Below are 23,819 nucleotides of genomic sequence, written 5' to 3'. Positions count from 1 at the left end.
TATCTGTCCCACTTGCTCTGTGGACGCATGAACAAGGAAGGAAGGTGGAATTGAAAGTGGAAAGACAGAAAGGGGAGCCGTAGTGGAGGGCTACGGAGTATTTTCGACCACCTGGGGATCTTTATTCTTCCATTTTAGGTTCGGGTGCACACACAGAAGAGATCGATGGCAATAGTAGAAACAGGTATCCGCTGAATTTGAGACCATTGCAAGGGCACTGTATATGAAAATGTGCTGTGGCGAGGAATAACATCAGAAGGGTTTCAACTAAGATTACACACAGAAGCGCGAAATGCGGTTTAATGCGGTTGAGCTGTTGTTCAGTATTTGCTTTTTTTTTTTTTTTGCTCTAAGTTTCGATTTGGTTATGCTTTCTACAGGATATACACCCATTAGCCAACGTGCTCACGTTTACGGCTTCTTGTCTCTTATTCCAGCTCTGCTCACCGGTCATGGAGCGCGTCTTCGGACGAGACAATAGGACCCGGCCCACTCGCCATACTGGCGTGGTCGCAAGTGCCCTAGCAATTGCGCAGCCGACTATATAGGCACCCGTGGTGCGTAGCAAGATGCCAGTCGCATAGTGTCGAGGCTGAGTCACTGTTGGTGCCCCAAGAGAAATATAATCCTGTTTTCCGGCCAATCCGATAATGACCCCTGCCCTGAGGACTGACGGAGGGGACTTTTGTCGGTCGACACACCTATTAAAGACACACCCATATAGGCCGTATTTTTGAGATTGTTATGAGAACATCTCAAATTCCTTTAAATAAAATTTCGTGCTATCAGTTGGGTGGCCAGGGTGACATTCAAGGTCAAGCCTCTCAAAATCTGAAGGACCACTGTTAGAGCTCGAAAAATAGAGTATTCGCATACTAATACATCGGCCCTTGACCTCGACGTTTGGCTAGTGGGTTGGCAAAAGTTTAGCGCGTGCGCGTTTATTGCTACTCGACCATACTGTTGGCTAGTTGCCTTATAATTCAGCATCCTTTAACGGCCATCTAGCCTAACCTCTTTCCAAGGCATGCGAGCACACTGTCAATTAGGTGGAGATTTTACAACCTGTAGAAAATTCTGATTTCACCTTTTCTTAAAAGTCATCAGGGTAAACGGCATATAAGAAACGTCGGATATTTAGTGTGTTCAGTCCACATATCTATTATGTTTGCTAACATGCAAAGCTATACGTCGGTTTTATTTCGAGGTCAGTTCTCAAAGTCGAGCAAGGTTCAGACAAAGATCGATAAAATCGCTTATTGCAGATCTTCATAAACGTACAATGTAATATGTTAGAGCCGCATAAAGGACATGCGAGGGCAGTGTGATAGACGTCTCTTCTGGATTCATTGCACCATGGCCAAAGTCCGTGATTGCAGTGCGCATACACGTCCACTAGTACGGTTGGTTCTATTACGTTATGCGGTATTATGGTTGGTTCTTGCGGCTGACCGCAGCAGGCACTTAGCTAACCGAGTATTATTGTTTCAGCATTTACGTCTAAGTGAAATTACTTCCAGATCCGCATACCTGTCCTAGATTTCAGATATTTAGTAATATGTCGGCGTAAGTAACTTTTCCTTGCTTGTCATTCTTGAGGGCTATGTCCAAAGCACCTACGGAACGTTACGTTCCCAGGCGTTTACACCATTCATGCGCAAAAAAAAACAAAACATGCCACCATTTTCATCCGCCCAAAAGTTACAAACATTGCATTTGCCGGGTCAGTAAAGAGATGTGCTCTTCCGTTTACGCTTGCAGCTGCATACAATAAAGACTCTAACCTTTGGGTAACATTTGTTAAGGTGCACAATTTTACATTGAGGTATATCTATAATTTAAAGGTTACACAGAGTAACCTTTGCACTTCTAACCTTGGTAAAAGTTGCAAATTGTAAAGGCTGCTTTTCTGCATAGGTTACGCAGCCTTTGTAGCGTTATAACCTTTACAAAAGTATACATAATCGAGTTAGGCATAGGTTACATGCTCTAAAATGTGTAACCTTTGTACGCCGCAATGGCTGGCCTAAATATGGCAAAACGTTTCTTGCGACTTGCTGACGGTGATAAAATACAGAGTTCGAGTTCGATTTGAATGGAACAAAGATTGGCCAAACAAGATAATTATTTAGAAAGGAGAAAACAGACAAGCATCATATGATAGTCAAATTGTTCATGGACTCCAATATCTTCAATACTAGAGGAAATACGTAACAACAAACTTCCAAAATATTGTGTACATTACCGAAAAACTAAGGAACGGAACATATGCAGGTATGTTCAAGGCACCATTTTAGCAAACGGTTTGCAAAAAAAAGGATATCGCAATATGAATGGGCAAGCAAAGCACTTTAATATGTGCCCATATTACAGTATTACTGCTGGCATTCTAAACAGAACCGCGTTGAACGAGCAACTCAATAAAGCAAGCTGAGATGAAGTCTTGCTTCGAAAAGAGCTTGTCTACAACATACCACTCTTATTGCAATGTAAATAAAACATGGGCATAGTGATTGTAGTATAAAATGAACCAAATAAAAGTCCAATTATTCAAGGCCAAGTGCAAAGTTAACTTGGCATTGTGTAACGGATACAACATGCACAAAATATAAATGGTAAAAATATCAGAGAATGCAATATTGTGATCACATATTTTATCATTGAAAAGAAAAGTCAGAATGGCTACAATAAAGATCAAGAAAATGGATAGAAGCAGTGCTGATAACGTCAGTTCTTTTAAAACTTTCGGTTACATACATACCTAAACAACATTCAATCGATTTTAACATCATGACTAAACAGCACACAAACATTCGTGTACCTATGAGCTTTTTCAGAGGTGTAAAACATCAATGATTTCAGCACAACTTCCCTAGATTATGTAAACAAACGCCCTTAGGTTCTAACTTTGCGGTTTCCATCGCTACAGATGAGAAGAGACAGCACGTATGCATTCCTGCACTAGGTTAATTTCTATTCGGAATGGATTAGTCCGCATATACACAGTTTTTAAAGCGAATGCTTTTAACGGCTCATGTTGTCGTGAACAAAGTGCGTACCGCTTTTGCGGCGGCTCTGATTCGCCGAGGCGGGATGACGTCAAAGACGTCTCGACCAATAATAGGGTACCACCACAGTATTCTAGAATTAGTTTCTTATATGGCGATATGTCAATTCATGATCAATCACTGATAATGACTATTGGCAATAAATAAGTTACTAATTATGACTAACATAAGTAATTCAATATTAATAAATGAATGAGTTCTAATTAAATAACTATTTACTTAAATAATGAAATAAATAATGATTACTGATTAGTGCCACATTTGTAGCAGAATGCGGAACTCAGGCTTTCGCCTTTCACTATTTTAGTCGCTAAAGTCCCTCGTAATTTTTTTACGCTGCTTTATGTTATGAAGCAAGGGTCATTAGTTCAGGTTTCGGTGTTGCTAAGAGTGGATCACAAATACACCGTAGAGGGTTTGTTTTACCTTGCAAAAGCCACAGAGCTCTCTTATTCGACAAAGAGAAAAGGCTTGCGCATATAAATACATAGGTAACATGACCGCATAAACGCTGACACAGAAAAATTATAGGGAGACTTCTTTTGTCTATGTTTCGCTTTTTCCGTGTTTATGCGCCTATTTTAGGTACGGAAAGGCCAAATTCCTGTGCCACATGCTAACTGCAATATAAGAATTCATCCTTCCGGCTGCGACGAAAAGCTTCTAAACGCCAATCATTCATAAAAACAGCGCACTTCATTCATGAATATTTATGAATTCGTGAACCTTTATGAACTGATTACCATTTCCGTGGTCTGTGCGCCTTAAGGTAATTTTAGCCTTAGTTTTACTACCCGTGTTCACCAAATGTTAGGCTCTTTTCTTTCAGATGTGCAGTGTCATGGCTTCAGCGATGAAGGCCGCAACACTGCCATAAGCAAGAACGAACTTATGTACCTACACTACTGAGAAAACATACATTTTATTTTTACATGGTAGCATTTGGTATGGGGTATATACAATGAAAACACGCCATATTTGTTGCCCTAGAAGTCTGGCTGCTTTCGCAGAGCGGTCAGGAAGAGTTCGTGCAGAGTTTCTATCTGGCGAGGTTGAGAGCTCATCGGTCGAGACAACTTCCTCGGCAGTGGTACTCCATCTGCAAATGAAATGAATTAGTAACAAAAATAACTTTTAAAATTTACGCATTGTTATCTTCAAAAGTTGCCAAATGGCTCTATTTAAAATGCTTGCACTTGCATGTGAAAACTTTACTCGTTTTTCCAGTATAAACTGAACTTGTGCGTGTTCAGGGTGAAGTTCAAGTGATAAATTTTTTTTTGCTAGCTAAAGCTCTGATACAAGTACCAGAGTTACCTGTTTTATGTTTAGGTATAATAAATCTTGGCAACCTACGTTGCCATGCTTCAAACAAAAAAGTTGCAGCCTTCACAGCGAGATAGCGCGAGAAACTTACTTCAGCAAAAGTATTATCTTCTGATCCACCAGTGGCGCAGGCAATTTCCTCTAGATGCAGGTTTTGTTTTCATGAAATGACTGCCAGCGCAATAATGGTCACGAATACTTACAAACGCCCCTTTGCGGTAAACTTTTGTTAGTTTTGTTCACTTCTTTACGTACTCCACTCTTTGACCTACTTTCTTTTCTCCAACCTCCCCACCCGAGCTTTTATCCTTAAGCAAAAGCGTACTTAAGCCCAGTGATCATCCCTCTGACTAGGCGAAGACAAGTCCTCCTGTCGAAACCGTGGCACAACCTGCGAACTGGGGCTTCTCGCCCCCCCCCCCCCCCTTTTACCTTTGTTCAGTGATCTTTGCTACCGTGTAGCCATCTTCTTCCTCTCGTTCTTCCAGGCTCTTTGAGTAAGGTAAGATGGGAACGCGCCAAAAACCTTTCACTGTGCGGAGCTTTGGCATGTTATTGTGTGTACATTCCTGGGGCAGATATTTATGTTTCTAACCCAAACGTATCTGTACGCCATAACCGAGCTCTAGTTTAGGTCCGACAGTAAAGCTATGCGTCTCCCAATTAAGATATTTAAGTAATATTTAAACCCAGTATAGTTTACGTTAACTAATGAACTTCGATTTTCTCCGCGGCAAGCAAGAGGAAACTGGAAAGATAGCAATGGAGAAAATAAATTCGCGTAGAATAAATGGAGGAAAAGGAAAAATGCTACATTGGTTCACGCGGAGAGCGAAGAACCAAATTTTACAAACACTCTTAAAGCCAGAAAAGAAATTGGTGCAGTAGCGAGGCTAAAATGTTAAAATATTTACTTATAGTGACCAAGTACAAAGAAAGGAAACGAATGCAAACAACCGTGGTGTATTCAAGTTAGATACCGAAGTTAAGGAATTTGCTTGGACGGCGTCTCGGCCTGTAGGTAAAACGTATGCTTAAGATATCTGTAAAAGCGATTATTAAAGACATTATTCGGCACGTATTGCTTCCAATGATAATAATTGTCTTGGGCAAACGTAGAGTAAGACTATTCAACGCAGCTGTTTGAAACGAAGGAGGAGACGATATAGAAAGGTTGCACATGGTTTCAGTGTACAAACGTGCCTCAGAAGCTGGGTTGTGTGAACGCAGCTGTGGTGGGATCCGCAGAATTTTTGCCGCTCGGGTTTATTGTCACTCACTGACAAAAATACCAATTCAAGGATTCATAGGAACTTTATCGATACACCGGCTGATGCTCACCAGCTGATTTCCGCCGCGATGCAACTTCAGGCTCTGCCGATTTCACGGTAGGTTCAGGTTTGCCTTCGTACAGGCCTTGGAAACCCAAGAATGGGCTCAGGATCCGCGCAAGCAGTTCTTCCAGCTTCAGCTTCGTCTTCGTCGGTGGGTAGCTGTCACTCACGTTCTGTGCACAATCGCACGTACATAGAATGCATCAACGCTGGGAGAAGTGGTCATGTGCGACAGCGGAGTACAAGAAACGCCATTTGAGGCTGTGTCTGTGACATGGGCTTGAGTACATCCCCATGCGGAATGAGAATAAAGTTGCATATATTCAGCTAGAATAACTCCATTCAACCATATTTAATAGTTTAATTTCAGGCATTATTTATAGTTCCCATGAAGATGCCAAAGTCGAAACGCACAGTATATCGAGATCGGCGCTTACCGAGGGTATAAGCGGTTACGTCATAATGTTTCCATTGATATTCATTGGCTGCAACAATTAAAAAAAAATGGGATTTTGATTTCTAAGAGTGGCCCCGCCGCTGTGGTGCAATGATAAGACGCCCGCCTACTGTGTCGGAGTACCCGGGCTCGATCCCGACCGCGGCGGCTGCGCTGCGATGGAGTCGAAACGAAGAGGCGTCCGTATGCTGTGCGATTTCAGCGCACGTTTAGGATCCCCAGGCGGTCTAAATTTCTCGAATCCTCCACTATGGTACCCCCTTCTCTCTTTTTCCGATTTGACTCCTAACTTTGTCCCCTCCCTTACGGCGCGATCCAGGTGTCCACAGAAACAAGTGTGACAGATACTGCGCATTTCCTTTCTTGTGAACCAAATAATATTATTATTATTATTATTATTATTATTGGAAGAGCGAATTCCCTTGTAGAGCATTGTCAGTCGTTTTTTGCATCATAATACAGTTACGACGTAACTAGCGGGTTTGTAGCTGCTATTGAATAGTTACTACTTTAACTTTCGTTGTTAGCTTTTTTTATTTCTTGAGAGGTTTGTACTCCGCCCATATAGGAGTTTCCACATTTTCACAAACCCATTTCTCTGGGTACTATAGCCCAAGAAATTTTAGCGCTGTAGTAGGTCGAAAGCAAAACACAGCTGCATTAGGCAATGCGTGCTAACGAGTCGCGAATCGGCTTGTAAATTATGGGGCATATCTTTGTAGCTTCGAAGCGGTGATAACGAGCGGCCGAACACATTAGAGGTGGGCTGCAATGGTAAGCGCAGCCGTACGAGTACCCTGGGCTACCTGCGACAGCTCAGTTTCCCTGTCACACAAATGCAGCCACAAAATTTATCTTGCTACAAATACCAAAAAGACGGCATTTTGCGAAAAGCTGTAACATTATATGCGCAGTACATTGCTCGGCCTTCCAGCCGGTAAAAAATTGGTTTGGTTTTCGTTTTCTGAGGTTTAACGCCCCAAAGCGATTCAGGCTATGAGAGACGTCATAATGGAGGGTTGCGGAAATGTTTACCAGCTGGGGTTCTTTAACGTGCACTGACATCGCACAGCACACGGGCGCCTTGCTTTTCGTCTCCATCAAGAAGCGGCCGCCGCTGCCGGGGTTCGATCCCACGTCTTGAGCAGAGAAGTCAAGCGCCCTAACCACTGCACCACCGCGGCAGGGCCCTAAATAAATGCTGAACAGTAACATGCAAAAGACAATTATAAAACGTTGGTAAACTACACAACTAGCGGAATCGACACAAGAAGCTTATATTAACCAACAGAAAATTTATATTTATTTGCAATATGTTTTGGACGGTGTCATTAGCTTAGGGCTCATTTAGCTGTTGCTATCTTGGTCGGCCGCTCGATCAGGTGGGCTGAGCCGCCAGGCTCCGCGGCATTCCCATAAAGAATGGAAGAGATCTGGTTTAGGGCTGCTGCATTTTCGGTAACATCTAGTATATCGCGCGCGGATGAGTGTTCGTGGTTTACTTGGAAAAGTGCGCGTCTGAACTTTTTGCCAGGCTACGATATCAGTTTTGCTGAGGAAGTTTATGTGTGCGCAAGTGTGCATCTGTCATGCCTATGTAGGGACGAAAGTGTAAGATAGAGGTTCTATGGGTGTGGTCGTTACATTGTTCTCTTCTATAAAGTTTTGGTCAGGTGTCCCTGGGCTCCCCATGGTGCCCGGCGGACCAGAACTAGGGGCGAGTGGGCTCGTTGTATAGTAAGGCTTACATTGTATGAACGGGTAACCGTTGCAGCATACCTAACGCTTTCCACAGTTTAGTTGTTATTTTGGCTTTGCGAAAATCACATAGCATATTTTCATGAAAAACAACACCGAGTGTTTTTACTGAGGAAAAAAATACGATTTCAGCATTATTGCCTATCAGTTGATAAATGTGAATGCTAGTAATTTCAGCTTAAAAGCGAAATGCTTCTGATTTCGAACAGTTTATTTTAAACTGGTTGCGCTTGTCTGAGAATATGTCTAAGAATATGTAGTTTCTCTAAGAATATGTTTGCTGTTTTAAAAACGTCATTTTTATTGCTTCCAGTAAAAAATGTACTGCTGTCGTCAGCGTATATAACGTAATTAAAGGTGTTACCTAGAGACACAAGGCCATTAACGTAAGCACTGAAAAAAAGTGGGCCTATAATACTCCGTTGAGGTATGCGATGGTTATTTATTTGTAGTGAGAACATTTATTTTCAATACAGATTGGTTGATATCGATTTTTCGAGTAGCTTTTTACGAAATTAGAAGAGGTACTACGAATGCCGTACCAAGACCATTTTCCTAGTAAGCGCATATGATTGATTTGTCAAACACCTTGGAAAGATTCACACAGTCCTAGCATTAGTTGTCTTCTTTCAATATTACCTAAAATTAGTTCTTTTTGATTTTTTCGATTTTTGACGTCACTACAGTACACAACATTGCCTATTTGGTAGGTGATGCAGATACGGCTCGGTATTTGGGATAAAAGGATGCAATCGGAATGCAGCACTAGAGGACACTTGGATCCCGAATTAAATACGTTCAACCTATATGTATACACATGACCTGGTTAGCCAAGGGGTTCATATATCTATATCGGGTGGTCGTTCATATAATGTAGTAGCTTAAAACTGTATGCTAATGAGAACATTTGAGATTATAGAGGCAAACATTATATACGATTGAATTAGTGAGTAAGTGAGGCCATATACGCGAGGTATAATCCTCAAGAGGAGTCGGCGAACGAAACTCTTGAAAACAGTACCATATCATGAAGACGATACTTAGATGTACTCTATTCTTTAACGATTAAACTTTCCGAGTTCCCTGCAGCGCAGGACATACCGCTGACCATTGCATAGGATTGAACTGCGTCGACTACTTATTGAAGCGCGTACAGCACATTCCTATCCGATCCTTACGTCACCCATACTGTCACGTGTTCAGCGTGTATAGCTTGTCGGACACTAAAGATGTGCTGGGGAATTGTACTGGTAGTTGTCAGGTTTGAGATGCTTTATGGCCCATATAACTGCTGATCGCACAATGCCGAGAAAAGTTCTCATTTAGGTACAAAACTCACCTTTGAAAATTGCTGTAATCTGAGGTAAAAGTGTATAAATATAAAAGCAGAAAATAACACCGACATAGCACTAGTGATTACATACAACTGCATAAATATATTTTCTTCTTCTTGAGATAAAATACAAAATGATCGCTGATGTATGAGTCCTTTTTTGTGTAAAACGGACGGCCTGAGTTACATCTTCGGTGCGTTACCAAATTAAATCTTACGACGATGCAATTTTAGTCAGTGGGTGCTATCAGCACATGCAACTGTGTGCGATAAATGCCCCCAATCAGCGAGTTTGTGCATCTGCAGAGTCGCATTCGTTAATACGCCATCTTGTTAGACCACCCTGGATAAGATCGCAAAGCAATGCTCTCTGTCAGCGAATCAGTGCAGTCAGCGTGGAATTCGTGTATCTATCGAAGCGACATTCAACGTCTGAAGACGCCTAGCTGCGCGTTCTTATTATTTCTGCATTTTTTGCGGTTTTGGCGGAAATGGTGTTATCATTGCACATCTGTCTTGAAAACGTAATTGCTTGCGCCCCGATGATGGCCTCTTTTTAGCTTGCGGTTGTGTGCACAAGCTTTATTTTCACTGCCTATATTGTATGAACCAAATCCAGGTCTAACAAGTTTAACATAAGCGCACAACATTCTTTTCTGTTGCATACTATTTAGTCAAATTTTACCAGTCGTTTTTTTTTGTTTCATTTGATAGTCGAATGTCAGCACTGAAAACATTCGGGGTAAACAGCCCGAATGAAAACGTGGTCGAAACAAGGGAGCCCTTAAAGGGCTGAGGCAGAGCGTTTTGTTTTTTCAACCGTCTCAAAAAGCTTCAAGTCCCGATAAGTCTCGAAGTGAGAAAGTCATCGCTCATTAACTGTGAATGCCGATTTATCTGTAGATTTCTCCTTGGCGCAGCGGTACCACACCAGCAAGACTACGTCACTGTTACCTTTCTATATCCGTAATAAACCTGCTCCCAAGCCAAGACAAGTGTGTGGGTAAACATAGGGCTGAAAATGCTACGTTGATATAGGCTCTCGACAAGCCATACAAAAATGGCACGGCAACGTCCGTATTTAAGGACAGGGAGCGACAGCAGTTGGTCTTTAAACGCGCGTTAACAGTTGGTTTCCTCCGATAAAGTCAAGGCGCTTAAGCACACAACACCCTATGCACCACTGTAACAGTGTATCGAAGAGAGCCATGATTTCGATCGCAAAGGATACGGTCACCTGGCACGGCCAAATAAATTAAATGCAAGTCGATGCGTTGTGGTGATTTGCTGCCCGGGGCGGCGCAGCTACGCAATCTGTTCGAACTAACCATTGTGTCAGCACAGCTGTTTTAAACGCGGAAATCGTCTCCACTCGACTATATACTACACTGTAGTGTAGCGTCGGTCGCAATAGAGCGACGCAGTATAAAGGAGATTATAATTCTTACACTGTTGAGTTCAAAACCTTCACAGCACCCCTTCCTAACTACTGGTAAAATAAACAGCTCCTGTTGCGCTCGCTTGCAATTCGGTATAAAACCAACACGCGAAATATTTTTCTAACTTATTTGAAAACCTCTATGTGGTCATATTGTATGTAGTCAAAATAATGCGTTTACTTATCAGCACCTTTATCGAGTGCTCTAGATTGGTTTTGTATTCGCAGAATGTGCACTAAGCCCCTGAATTCAAACAAATTGGGCAGAGAGATTAGAGATGTACTTTTCCTTGGTTAATAGGCACCAACGTATTAACATTGTTGTATCCACTGCAGACTAAGCCTCCTCCATTTAACACTGCATAGGTTTTATTTGTAGAGGCGTAAGTTACTCACATAAAGAATCAGAAGCATGTGTCTGATTCCATCGGGCACAAGCTGTCCAGTGTCCGCACAAAAAAGATCTGCGAGAGACAAAAAAAGGCACGTAATTGGCCTCCTGAATGCACAGTCCGCATATAACACAGACACCAAGGGTGGTTAATATGTCACTAATCCTGGAGTGTCTGGGTGCTCCCGTTCGCTTTCTGAGCAACTAACGAAAGCAGGATTTTGTTGTCCCGAAATATACTGCGCCGTTACATTAAGCCTCAGCTGACCAGAGACATTAATCCTTCGTCATTATCGGCACAGCACAAGCTCGTTTAATTAACAAATTATTACTTTGTAACGGGCGTTAAGCAGTGAACTGGACCACTGAGACATCGTAAAAAATGGCAAAACCAATACTAGTGGTAAAACTGCATGCTTGGAAGGTTCAGAGACAGCTGCGCATCCAGACGCATCAAGCCGATAAGGAAGGAGCATGCCCAGCAGGGAGGAAGGTTCTCGTCCGTAAGACAATTACAAACAATGAAAAGCCAGTAGTGGTCTCATTGGCAATGTTGTAAGCAATTGTAACAACTGGTAGGACCTGGTCCTAGTCGGAGTGTTCAGTCGCGACATACTAGATTACGCCTCCCAAGGTGGGATTAAACCTTTGTGTCAAACCATTCGTCTGTGGATGGCAGGCCGTAATAATCCGGTGAGGAATGTTACATTTTTCAGTAGACACCGAATCACATCCACCGAAAGAAAGACATGGCCTCGGTTGCTCAACAGGTCGCAACCTGCACCATGGCGCAGAATGAAGTGGTGCAAGATGAAAGATGCAACATGTGATGTCGTAGCCTCGGAAAGAGTCGCAGCTTCCGCGTAACGAATCAGGAGATCAATGGCTATGATAGACCGCCAGTTGCCGGCTGTAGTGTATGGACGCGGTCCGTAGAGGTCGATGTCACTGCGATCGAAATGCTGTGACGGGCAAGGAAGAGGCTGTATCGGACCTACTGAGGTGTGACTGCTGACGTCGGCAGTCGGCGCACGAGTGGACATACTTGCGAACGTAGGTAAACCTACCACACCAATAGCGCAAGGCGAAGCCGTATGTATGTTTTAAAGGCGTCGGCATGAGCGTACTGTGGGTCATAGTGAAAAAATTGCGCACGTTTCTGGCCTCAAATAAGCACAGGGATGACTAACAACCACTTCCGACCGTCAGAGGTGCAGTTACGGCTGTACAGGAGGCAGTCGCGAATGATAAAGGAAACAGCCTGGCGGCTGATAGAACGAGGTAAAGGTGCAGCCGACGGATCCGAGAGCAAGATGATAAGACGAGCCTATCAAAGGATCCTGCTTTTGCTCGCCAGCCATGTTGTGCAAGGGAGGTGTCAACGAAGAGCACTCGACGTGGGAACCGCAGGAGCTGAAGGGTGGTAGGGGAGATCGGGACAGGGCATCGGCGTCATTGTGCTTTGGGCCGGAGCATTAGGTGACGCGAATATCGCACTCCTGAAGTCAGGGGGCTCATCGAGCGAGCCGGCCTGTGGAGTCTTTCAAGGCGGACAGCGCACGCAAGAAATGGTGGTCCGTACGTATGTCGAAAGGGCAGCCGCTTGCGTAAGGGCAAAATTCTGGCTAGACATTCCTTTTCAGTGACGGAATAATTTTATTCTGCTTTGGGCAACGATTGGTTCGCGTAGACAATGGCGTAATTTTCAAACCTGGTGCTTTGAACATGTGAAGTAGATACATATGTCCTGCGACCTCATTGTGCACAAAGTTCTTTATAAGGTGAAGCAGCGAGCTGGTGGTCGCCGACACAGCCAGGCTGGATGCTAAATCAGGCGGCATGGGTGGTGGCGGTACGAGGTGGCGTTGTTTGCTGATGTCATCGTACAATTGGCAAAGTGACAAGATCTTGGTAACATTATTGGGGTTCCAGGCGACAAGCATCTAAAATGCGTCTGCCAGCATGCTTTTTTTTTTCAAAACGTGTTTGATCCGATATGCATTCGACATGAATTCGTCTACACAGGTGCACAGGCTTACACCTTGTGCATAACATGTGAGGGATCAATCGTGCAGCTGAGTTCGATATCGCAGGCGCTGCTCCGTGCGAAGCTTTCAGACAGTAGGGCTCCCCAAGATGTCAGAAATGAACCGTATAGAAGCCGACTAGGACGTTAAGACTGCTTTCTCGTTAAGGGTACAACTGGCTGGCAACGCCTATGAAGTAGAATACTACGTTTTTCCGCTTCATGGTGCCGTCTCACCAGTTGTGGCCGTTTACCAGCCCGTAGAAGGCTAGCCAGTCGTCCGCATCGAGATCTTTGGTCCCGCTGCGAATTACTCGGTCACGCTGTCGGAGAACGCTTGGCAAGTTACTGGAGTAGGCGAAGAAGCAGAGTTCTGGACTACCTTGGAGGTCATAGTTTGGGCGATGGCTCGGCTTCGGAGCTCCAGGGCGGCAGACGAAGTGTCGACCCAGCATGCTCAACTAAGTTGTCATAGGGTTCTACGAGCGAAGAGGACCCGAGTGAGACCTCATAAAACGGCAGTCTGAGTAGCTTGTGTTGACAACTGCACCACCGGCGGTGGAGCTCTGGCGGCATCTCGTCTTCCACTTTACAATTTAAACTTATACATAAACGAATGCAATTACACTGAGGTGAAATTGCTAGCTAAAAAATTCTAAGGCAGCAGATGTGTCTCTATGGAGTAAAATGTGGAGCTTATGCAACAGCAAATAATGAAGAGGTGACAGATGAGTGGGTCAGAAAAATAGCTCAAGTTACTGACACTCTAGTGGAAATCAAGAAGAAATGGGCATGGGCAGGACATGTAGTGCGAAGACAGGATAACCGATGATCGTTTAGGGCAACAAACTGGATTCGAAGGGAAGGAAAGCGTAGCAGGGGGCGGCAGAAAATTAGATGGGTGGATGAGGTTAAGATGTTCGCAGGGGTCAAGTAGATGCAGCTAGCACACAACCGGGTTAATTTGAGAAATATGGGAGAGGCCTTCGCACTGCAGGGATATAGTCAGGATGATGAGGATGATGACAAATGTAAGAGCATAAGGTTGTGTGTCTAGCCAATGCTTCGAGAAGAGAGAAAGCCCTCACTTAATCTGTCGTCCGGGAGCTCTGTCTGCCGTAGGCAGCCAATGTGCGACAAATATTTCTTTCGTGTATTCAATACTGTCAGACTACAGAATATGTTTGTCAGGAAGGTTGTCTCTGGTGTCTAAATTATCACGGGCGCGAGAAAGCTCTGTAGATTGTTCACGAACCTAAACAGCGTCGCAACGAAAGTGAGCTGATGAAATGCAAATTGAGAATGCACGGTGCACTGCATTTCTTTACTTTCTTGAAAGCACCCAAGGGGGGGGCCTAATAGTCGGGTGTGCGAAAGTAGCATCAAAGTGATATTCGCAAAGGGTATTTTTTGTGTTTACTGTTATATGTTTGCCCTACTCAAATTTCCAATAGAAATATTTCAATTTTCCATAAAATTTCCAGTAAGAGCTTGAAATTTTTTGAAATGGTCCTTATAAGGTGAATTTTAGTTTTTTTATTGGTGTAATCTTATAGCAGCGCGAAACAAGACAAAAAGGAACAGGAGACGACATGAGCGCTGTGTCGTATCGTCTCCTGTTCCTTTTCGGCCAGTGTTTCACGCTGGTTTAGTATGGGTACAATGTAACTCGCTCAGTTTTTCAGAATCGTGTTTATATTTTGGTATCTTTGCTGGTGCTCCCCCCATTTTTTTTCACGCTGGTTAAAACACCTGTCTTCCACATAATGATAGCTTGTTATGCCCATAATACCAGTAACATAACAAAATGGTGTCTCAATAACCACCTGGTTATTAACCCCGCTAATACAAAGTTTTTAGTCTTCAAAGGGAGTAAGACGATGGTTCCATGCACTCTTACGTTAACCCTCTGTTCTTACACTATCTCAGCTTTTGATAACACTAGCTTTCTGGGCGTTCATCTTGAATCCACACTTCAATTCTCAGCCCACATCGCTTATCTGAAAAACATATCTATGTTTGGCATCCGAGCTCTCATTAAAGCATGCCCATATTTCCCTTGTTACATTCTCTTATCTCTGTATTATGCTTTCATTCACAGTCGCTTCATTTACGGCATTGTAGTTTGGGGAAATACTTACAACTGCCATTTATCGTCTGCACGGCAGATACACAATCAGGACATCCGCATTCTCACCTGCAGCACGTTTTCCACTAACGATCGTCCCTTATTGTATGAACATCATATCTTATCAGTCCACCAGCTCTTTCAGTATCAGCTTGCAATCGCGTTCTTTAAGGTACTGAATGGCAGCCTGCATTTCCAGTTTGTTAATCCGATCCTACTTTCGAACTATAACTCTACATGATTTGCAGCGAATTAACAATTTTCTACGCCCGAAAGTTCGTACTAATTATAGGAAAATGTCATCTTTAGCGGCCATTTCATTCTGGAACTCATTGCCTTTAACATTGGAAACATATATGTCCTTGCCCACGTTTAAGAATAACTTGAAGGAGTATTTGTTGAATTGCTGACTTTTTATATATTTTGTTTATGTCGAATATATGTGTTAGTGCCTTTGTTATTGTGTAAAAATACCGATTTGCCATATTTTCTCTATTATAATCTTTCGCTAACTTGTTATTATTTATTTTGTTGTGATCTATCGAAGGTCCCGATGCAGTCTCCTCACTATGGGACCCTCGTCTGTATTTTTATGACTTCGTAAATATGTTCAAGCTAATAATCATTCACTTTCACTTAACTTCAAAAACAAAAAAAGAAAACATTTGGAGTGTGCGAGTGAATACAATTGCTAAGATATTGTTCGCTTAAGTGGCCCTATATTAGGCATCTGAATGGTCGGAGCCCTTAATTCATGGCTTAGCTGGTTTCCGCAAGCGTATTTGCTCTTCTGCGAGAAAGATCCCTGCTGGCCGCCAGTGCCTCCCACTAAACTCGATCTAGAATTGTCATGTGAGCTTGGCTTGTCACCTTCTTTTTAGAATCCTTCTTTGCCTGGTCCTTTGTGACAAATCCTCAATATTCACAGAAAATACAAAAATGCAGTATTAAAGGGCCCATGAAAAACGGTTTACTAGAGTTAGGAATGTGCACAAGCAATAGGTATCCCATCAATCCTCTCGGCAAAGCAAATATCTTTAACGTAACTTCATTAGCACCGAAGATATGAGGTGATCGAAAGTCATGCTTCTCCTCTCCCTATCGATTGAACCCACGCTGGCGTGCAAACAAAAAAGAAAACAAATCGCGGTGACACCACTCTACTCTCCTACTTGGGAGCGTCCAATGAGCGGCCGCGCCTAGTAGCCTCAATGACGTCAGTAGGGAGGTTTGCGAGCAGCGATGGGTCAACGCGATTGGCTGCGAGTGGTCGCCGGGACCAATTATTTAAAAACTAAAAAAAATGATCGGCTCCGCGCAAACCTTTTAAGTGTTATCAGAATACTCACGAAGACAACTTCTGAATTGCTTGCATTAGAATTTTACCCCAAGTAGGATTTCATTTCAGAGTCCCTTTAAGATATCCGAAACTTTGCCGCTGCTAGCAAGGACGCATATGAATATGAAGCCAGCTGCAGGAGGGGGCAGCACAAGCAAATTGCAAAAAATAAACAAAGTACGAAAAGAAATGATTGAGCACAAAAGCAATAAAACGTATGCATTTAATTCAAAGTTGTATTTCCCCGTTCGGAATAAGCAGAAAGAACTTATTATGACAAAGCATCAGTCCTGCAGCGTGAGATTAAAAGTGTTTAACATATTCTGAATATAAAAAAGAAGTACCAAGTTTTTTTGTTGTTTGCTTTTGTGGGGTTTAACGTCCTAAAGCGACTCAGGCTATGAGAGACGCCGTAGTGGAGGACTCCGGAAATTTCTACCACCTGGGGTTCTTTAACGTGCACTGACATCGCACAGCACACGGGCGCCTTGCTTTTCGCCTCCACCGAAAAGCGGCCGCCGAGGCCGGGATTCGATCCCGCGTCCTTGGGCACAGTAGTCGAACGCCGTAACCACTGCTCCACCCCGGCTTTTTTTCCTTTCTGGATTGCATGAATTGGTACAAATACATCAGTAAAAGATCGTGGTTGCCATGCCCCTTGGCTGACAACCGCGTCTAATGGACTTTCATGACCACAAGTTCGCCCATCAGCCTCAAGACCTCCTCCGCAGCGTCTTGCTGCTTCAAAATTTCTTTTAGCAGGGTGAACTACCAAGGAACCAGCTGTGCAATGTAAATGACAACAAACCTTCAAGGTCCAGTTTCGTTACAACTGTGTCTCGGAAAGCCACCAGGAAAGCGTGTCGTACGCTTGTAGAGCCCTTGCCCTGCAGGAACATGCGTCGTATATGCAGTACAATACTAAATTAATCAACAAACATTGCGGTAACATACAAAATAGCCACCGCATGCGTGTAACTCAAACCCTACTCCGCCAGCATTGTCACGTACCAGTGTCTCCCATCGTGCTTTTCATTTGCACAGTTAACTTTTTGTTCATAATACAACAAGCACCCAAACTAGATTCTGTGCGGTCCTTATACTGCCATTAAAATTAGACCTTCTTATTTTATTAACGATAGCCTCTTATGCTTTATCTCACGGATCAAATTTCACATTTCGGACGTGAATGCTAAACTCTCCAATCTGCGTTTCAAATATTTACTCTCCACATTAGCACTGACAGCCTTATGAAAAGTGCCTGAATTCCCTTTTCTAATTTTTAAAGACTTCAATTTCAATTCCTCATATGGTGCCTAAAATTGTTAGTGATACGCGCTGGCCTTTCAAAAAGTAAACGTTTAGGCGGAGTGAATACTTAATTGTGAAATTCTTCGGAATAGCTCTATGCACCGGCTACGTTCAATCGATATCTCCATTCCGATGATTGTAACCTGAAGTGTGTCCACTGGTAAATATACAATTCATAGTAAGTTCGCTCCATATCGCCAACTCGGTTGTCGAAACATTATTGGGTTTAATGAAAAATGCACAGTTCATACATTATCACAGTTCCAATTTTATGCCTCATAATTGATAGTGGCGCCAAGTCCTCATGAAAGGGACTCACAGTATAATATCATCCATACACTGTTTGAGGCGAAACTTGATTTACTGCTTCTTTCTGGATAGTTGGTATTTATTCGACAATGTTAAACGCATTTATACCCTCGCAAGCAGGGCTCAAAAACTTTCCCGCAGTTGTTTCAAATTGACAGGGGACACATAGTCAGCACTTTAATGATAATAATGGTGCTTCATTTTTTAATTAAAAAAAAATCCCTCACGCATTTTCTTTTGAATTTGGCAGCCGTTAATAAATATACATTTTAGTTGGCTTTTTTGTATTTCTTAAAACTGAGTTGCAACTGAGATTGATCCACTTTTTATTATAAGGTGGTATTCTACGGGTGTCAAATAGCGCGAAGGTGCTATTTATATATTATCGTTTCAAATTGGCGTAAGGCACTCCGCTGAGCGCTAATTTCGACATCTTATGATTTGAATTCACGTTATTTTAAAGACTGCCATTTAATAGGAGGAGATTCCATACTGTTTCCAGTGTTTCGTCTTCCTACTTCCTCTGTCTTCCTGAAGGTGCCCCAACGATCCCAGTCACAAGTTCTTAGTTAAACACGGTTGCACTGTTTTGCTGCCAGCAGAGAAGACGCGAAGATCCAGCGGCTTGATGAGCCGAGCATGCATAGGCACAAATTGAAAACGCAATCACAAGTCGTTCGGAAGTATCATTCTGTGTACCAAAGGTTACCAAAGTCACATTCAGTGGCCACGAGACAATTATTCCTTATAAAAAATTACCGGCATACATATAAGCATCGCTGATCATTTGAACACCATATAGGACATCGTACAAGTCGAGTATTAATTGCGTCTTTGCTGCAAGTGCGTTCACGGCGTTACGATTTTATTTTTCACCCCTGAATGCTGTTGCGACTAATATTTTTTCACAAACCTAGTCTTGTAGTCATTATACCTCGCGCAGCTAAGGATCATATGATATATATGTTTCCATGACAGGACAGGGATTATAAGTTTCGCACGCTCTATCTGTGCATAGGCACCAGCTAATTTCCAGTTCGTTTCAATGTGAGAGAAATTGCTGGAAGGTGCATGCCTTGACGACGTACAAGATCATGTCAAGGGTGGGCAAGACATGTCGAAAGAGGTTCTCCCACTCAGAAGACAGCACCTGTAGTAGATTCTCTCCTGCAGCAGATGGGAAAAATGCATTTCGCCGAAGTAACACCACCCACAGCCTCTGCCCCGGAGGCAGTGCGCACAGATTGGTTTTGGAATATGATGCCCGGCCTTACATCCAGACAAACAGCCCACAGATTTTGCATTTGGCACTTATCACACATGAAGGGCTGTGAGGAACCATAATACCAGAATATCAAATTACAGTAGATGATATTGTAAAAGGGGTCAATTCTCACTCCCGGGTAATTTAATAGCTTCTTAAATCATGTGCTATGCAAACAAATAACTCAAATACAACGGTGGCAAGATATGCATGAATGAATATTGGCGTAAATAAAGCGCCAATAAACAAGGAAATGAAGCGAAATCAGGCCAGTAGGGGATAAGCAAATACAGAAGAAAGTTCTTAGCTGATTCGAGTATACGTTCTGCACAGGAAAACGTCCCAAAGCTTCGAGTTAATCGCTCGAGGGTGTCTTACTTGGCACTTCTTGAAGTCTTTGCAAGAGAGTTGTGAAGCATACTTCAAGTTCACGCTGTGAAAAACAAATATTACTACATTCAAAACAGCAATCATATATCTGTTCGCTTTGCACTTCAAGCCACAAAAATACCTCACCTTAAAAGAGTCGAACAAAAACGGCCCGGCCTTGGACCCAATTAGTGTCCTGCCGTATAGATAGAGAAAAAAAAAATAAGTGCTTCATATTATAATTTGAAGTTTAATAAAGCTTATAGCCTTACTGCCTTACTTTCAAGTAGGGAAACGAAAACTACCGATCCCCGTCTTTTCAAAAGCGCAAATAGTGCGTTCAGATTCAACTTGTGCAAAGCGGTTGCTTATTATTTGTTAGAAAACTACGTTTCCCCTGGTAATACTGTAACACTACTTATGTTCCACTAAACAGTGCCATATGCTAAAGAATAAAAGAATCCAGTGTTTTTCTTGGTTTCATTGGATGTTGGATCGCCTAGTAGCCTAGTAAGTAATAAATGGTGGTAGATTTTGTTTTATTCTATCACAGAGGTAAAGACAGCACCTGCTTGCATTATTGAGCTGTTTGTCTCAGGTTTAAAGCACGGATTCTCTTGAGACCTACATTTCAGTTGAAAGAGCTCAAGGCTCAATCGCTTGTCGGTTGCTCATTTTCTTGTCACTGATTCTTCCACATAAAAAAGCCAGTTACACATGAACCCTTATTTGAATTTTATTCTGCGTCTCTACATGTTTCCTCCTATTAAGGGTGTATTGCTTGTGCCAACAGATTTCAAATCCGTGACCACTTCTGCAAACCGAATACGTACCTTATTTTCTCGTGCAGTAGTGCCATCTCGCCGGGTTCCAAATCAACATACTTAGTCTTGAACAAGTTTCGTATGGTCTGCTGCAATCTGAGAGCGAGATGAAGATATTAGAATGAAATAAAAGAGCGAGCGAACGCACCTGATACCAATAAATGATTGAAAAAAAAAACACCCTCATAAATTTTAACCAAACTTCGTACACTCAGTTGCTTCAAGAAAGGAAAGGGTGGCCTTCTCTACACCCCTATTCACTACGCTCAGAAAAGATGGCTAATTTTTAAGGACGGTCGCCCAATGCGCGGAAGGCTAACTTGTAATGATCATTGAGCCCGACTGTTGTTATGCAGCCAGCAAAGCATATAAAAAAACGAAGAGACAACCCTGCACAAAAACATGAATATTCTACGACGTTAGGTTTTTAATCGTGGTCTTAAATACATACAAAAAAGATAGCATTCTTCACCATAAACGTTAGCTGTATGACCAGGGAGCAGTGTCTCTGCAAAACCTCAAAGCAGGCCCACCTCAGATTCGACTGCGACAAACTAGAAAACAAAAGGTACTCCAGATGCGTTGCACACCAACACCTCGCATTCATCTGCGGTGAAGTTAGGCCACCGTCATTAAAGGATTTTTTCTTTTTTTTTTTTGCACCACCATAGCGAATTTTAGCAAGACCGAAAATTCGTAAACTATGCAGAAGATGCCACTGTTTTTTAATCGTTATATCTATATAAAGGTCTTATTAGCATAAGAAATAATGTCCTAAAACATCTCTCAAAATGAAGCCAGGATAATGATTTGACGATAAACTCCAAAAATCTCAAGCAGTCATCCTCAAAATAAGAGGTAAGTGTATTCAAACGACACACCAAATATTATTTAACTCAGAGTATATAGAAGTTGTTAACTCAGTAAAAGTGCTCGGCGTATACTTCCAAACACATTTTAATGGGACACTCATGTGGGTTTTGACTTCAGAAGCTAAGCCACTTAACAGGTATACAAAATCGAAACAGCTACGTCTTACCGATGTCAGCTAAACTCATCATTTACGATTCACTCTTTGCATCACATGGGAATTGCTCCCTCTTCGTCTGAGGCACATCAGCCTTGAATCTGTCTAAATGCTATTGTGCAAAAAGAAATAATGAATGCCATTGCAAACATGCCCAACAACTTACACATCGAAGGCCTTTTCATCGAGTAAAACATTTCGAAAAGCCATCATATGCACAATGAAATCTCTTACGTACTTGCTATTTTTCTCTAAACCAAGACACAAATAATTTATTGACAGAGATATGAAGCTTTTTGTCTGACTGCTCAAAAATATATTACGCGCAGGCAAGCAAAATGGTTCATCTCTGTTTCGGGGACTAATTAGGGCCATAAACTGATTGCAATCACCTTGTCGTAGCTACTAAATTCCTACCCAGAGACAGGCATAGACATTCACACATTACCACTTTCAGAGCTCAAATGCACTGTTAACTATATTGCTTAAGTTTTAGTGTTACAGTGTAAATATTTCTGTCTTTTTTTCTTTTCCATTGCGTTTCTGTGATATATATCCGTTAATTTGTAAAAGAGGCCAAGGAGCCCTCAAGTTGCGAATAAGGAGCTTTTACCTCGGCCCCTTCATTGAGTTATAACTGGGCCCAATTAACTAACTTGAAATGAAATGAATATATCAGTTTCTAGGAAGCGTCAATGTGTCATACACATCACCGAGGAGACCAAACAGTGGACATGGCGAAAAACGCGTTGCCGATAGGGAGTGCCGATAAACACATACACGACGATAAGGATTGCAAGTGACGATAGCTTTATCGCAATGGGCGCGAAATCTATCTTGCACAGACCTAGCCTCAAGCGTAACAGCTGCCGGCTATCTAGTGTCTGACTAAAAAGTCAAATGACACGTTGAAAGGGGAATGAGAGCGAATGCCATATTGCAAAATGAAAATTGGAAAGACTCTGTTCTTCAGTATCTAAATGAACGCAGGTGTACCAGTGCCAGGAATAAAAGAAATAACCAGGTTCACACCAAAACTCCCATAGCTTTGCAGTAAGGGTGGGCGGTTTTTCGTCCTGCCTCCACTTGGGACTGGGGCGTTAGGGCAGTGCATACGGGAAGCTAGGTGCTCTAGTGGATTCCAAAGGTTGTTTAGACAATTATGCGGCTTCCTGACTTGCTCGATCGTGGTTCTCTAACGGACAGCATTTCCGGGTGGGCGCCTTGGCGCCTTGGCGAAAGCTCAGGCCTGTCCAAACTTCCAAGCCTTACTGGCGAGCCAGGCTAAGCGAGACTGAAAATGCAATGTTGCGCCGACCCTAGGCAATCGTGGCCTTGAACTCCCCTGAGCTCGTAGGTGCACAAACGAAATTTCTCCGTGCTTAATGTCTTCTAGTGAACAACACCGATGAAGCGGGCTAACATCGAGATGCGGTTTGCTGTTGCGTATTTGGCATTTTGCATTTTTGTCCACTATTTATGCGCTCTCCTGGCAAGCGGAAAATTGTCTGCAGAGCTCATTTTTTTGCCTCTTTTTTTTTTTTTCACGCGATTGCCTAAGTGACTTGTTTAGTAGAAAGCAGACGTCGATCTCCTGGTCCTCAAGAAATTCAAGATTGGCGTTCAAGGTCAAATCTGGCGTCCAAGATCAAAACGCGGAAAGTCATTAAAACATTAGATAGGTTGTGATTATAAGGGCAACATAAATAAGATACAATCACGACAATGAATGCTGTAAAGTGAGTCAGCTGCGGTCAAAACAATATTCCTGTAATTAAATGGCCACCTAAGACCTTCAATATTTATAAGGTCGTAGCGCTTATGCTTGAACGCATTTGGGAAAGGTAGGCCTTGTGTCTCGCCGTCTAGTGATTTGGCTTGGTTTGCGAGGCTCCACTCTCCGAAACGACTGAGGCAACGAGGAGTGCCGTTGCGGGGGGCACCGTACAATTTAAATTACGTGTGGTTCCATAACGTGCACCGATATCACGCAGTACACTCACCCCTTGCCTGTCGCCTTCGTCAAGACGCGGTCGCATCGACTGGGATCTATTCAGAGTAGCCCGGTGAGCAAAGTAGCGCGTTACCAGCGAGCCACATCCGCGTCAAAGGAGGAG

At 42.8% G+C, this 23,819-nt stretch overlaps 1 protein-coding gene across 2 annotated transcripts in view; it reads right to left on the bottom strand.

The window, feature by feature from the left end:
* Positions 1–3,971: 3,971 nt before the first annotated feature.
* LOC146199956 (proline-rich protein 5-like) overlaps positions 3,972–23,819 on the bottom strand; it is a 31,859-nt gene continuing 12,011 nt past the window's right edge. For both annotated transcript variants that reach the window (XM_084595309.1, XM_084595310.1), the window contains exons 3-10: positions 20,685–20,771; positions 19,999–20,047; positions 19,861–19,915; positions 19,294–19,385; positions 17,407–17,485; positions 11,111–11,178; positions 5,736–5,901; positions 3,972–4,167 (exon numbers count right to left, since the gene is read on the bottom strand). In XM_084595309.1, coding sequence (XP_084451435.1) covers positions 4,055–4,167; positions 5,736–5,901; positions 11,111–11,178; positions 17,407–17,485; positions 19,294–19,385; positions 19,861–19,915; positions 19,999–20,047; positions 20,685–20,771 — 709 coding nt within the window. In that variant the 3' untranslated portion in view covers positions 3,972–4,054. The remainder of the gene's footprint in view (positions 4,168–5,735; positions 5,902–11,110; positions 11,179–17,406; positions 17,486–19,293; positions 19,386–19,860; positions 19,916–19,998; positions 20,048–20,684; positions 20,772–23,819) is intronic.

Source organism: Amblyomma maculatum, chromosome 2 (genome assembly GCF_055883805.1).
Source record: "Amblyomma maculatum isolate TAMU_Amacu chromosome 2, ASM5588380v1, whole genome shotgun sequence".
NCBI lineage: Eukaryota > Metazoa > Arthropoda > Arachnida > Ixodida > Ixodidae > Amblyomma > Amblyomma maculatum.
Note: the sequence above shows the minus strand (reverse complement) of the source record. Positions and strands in the feature narration are given on the sequence as shown.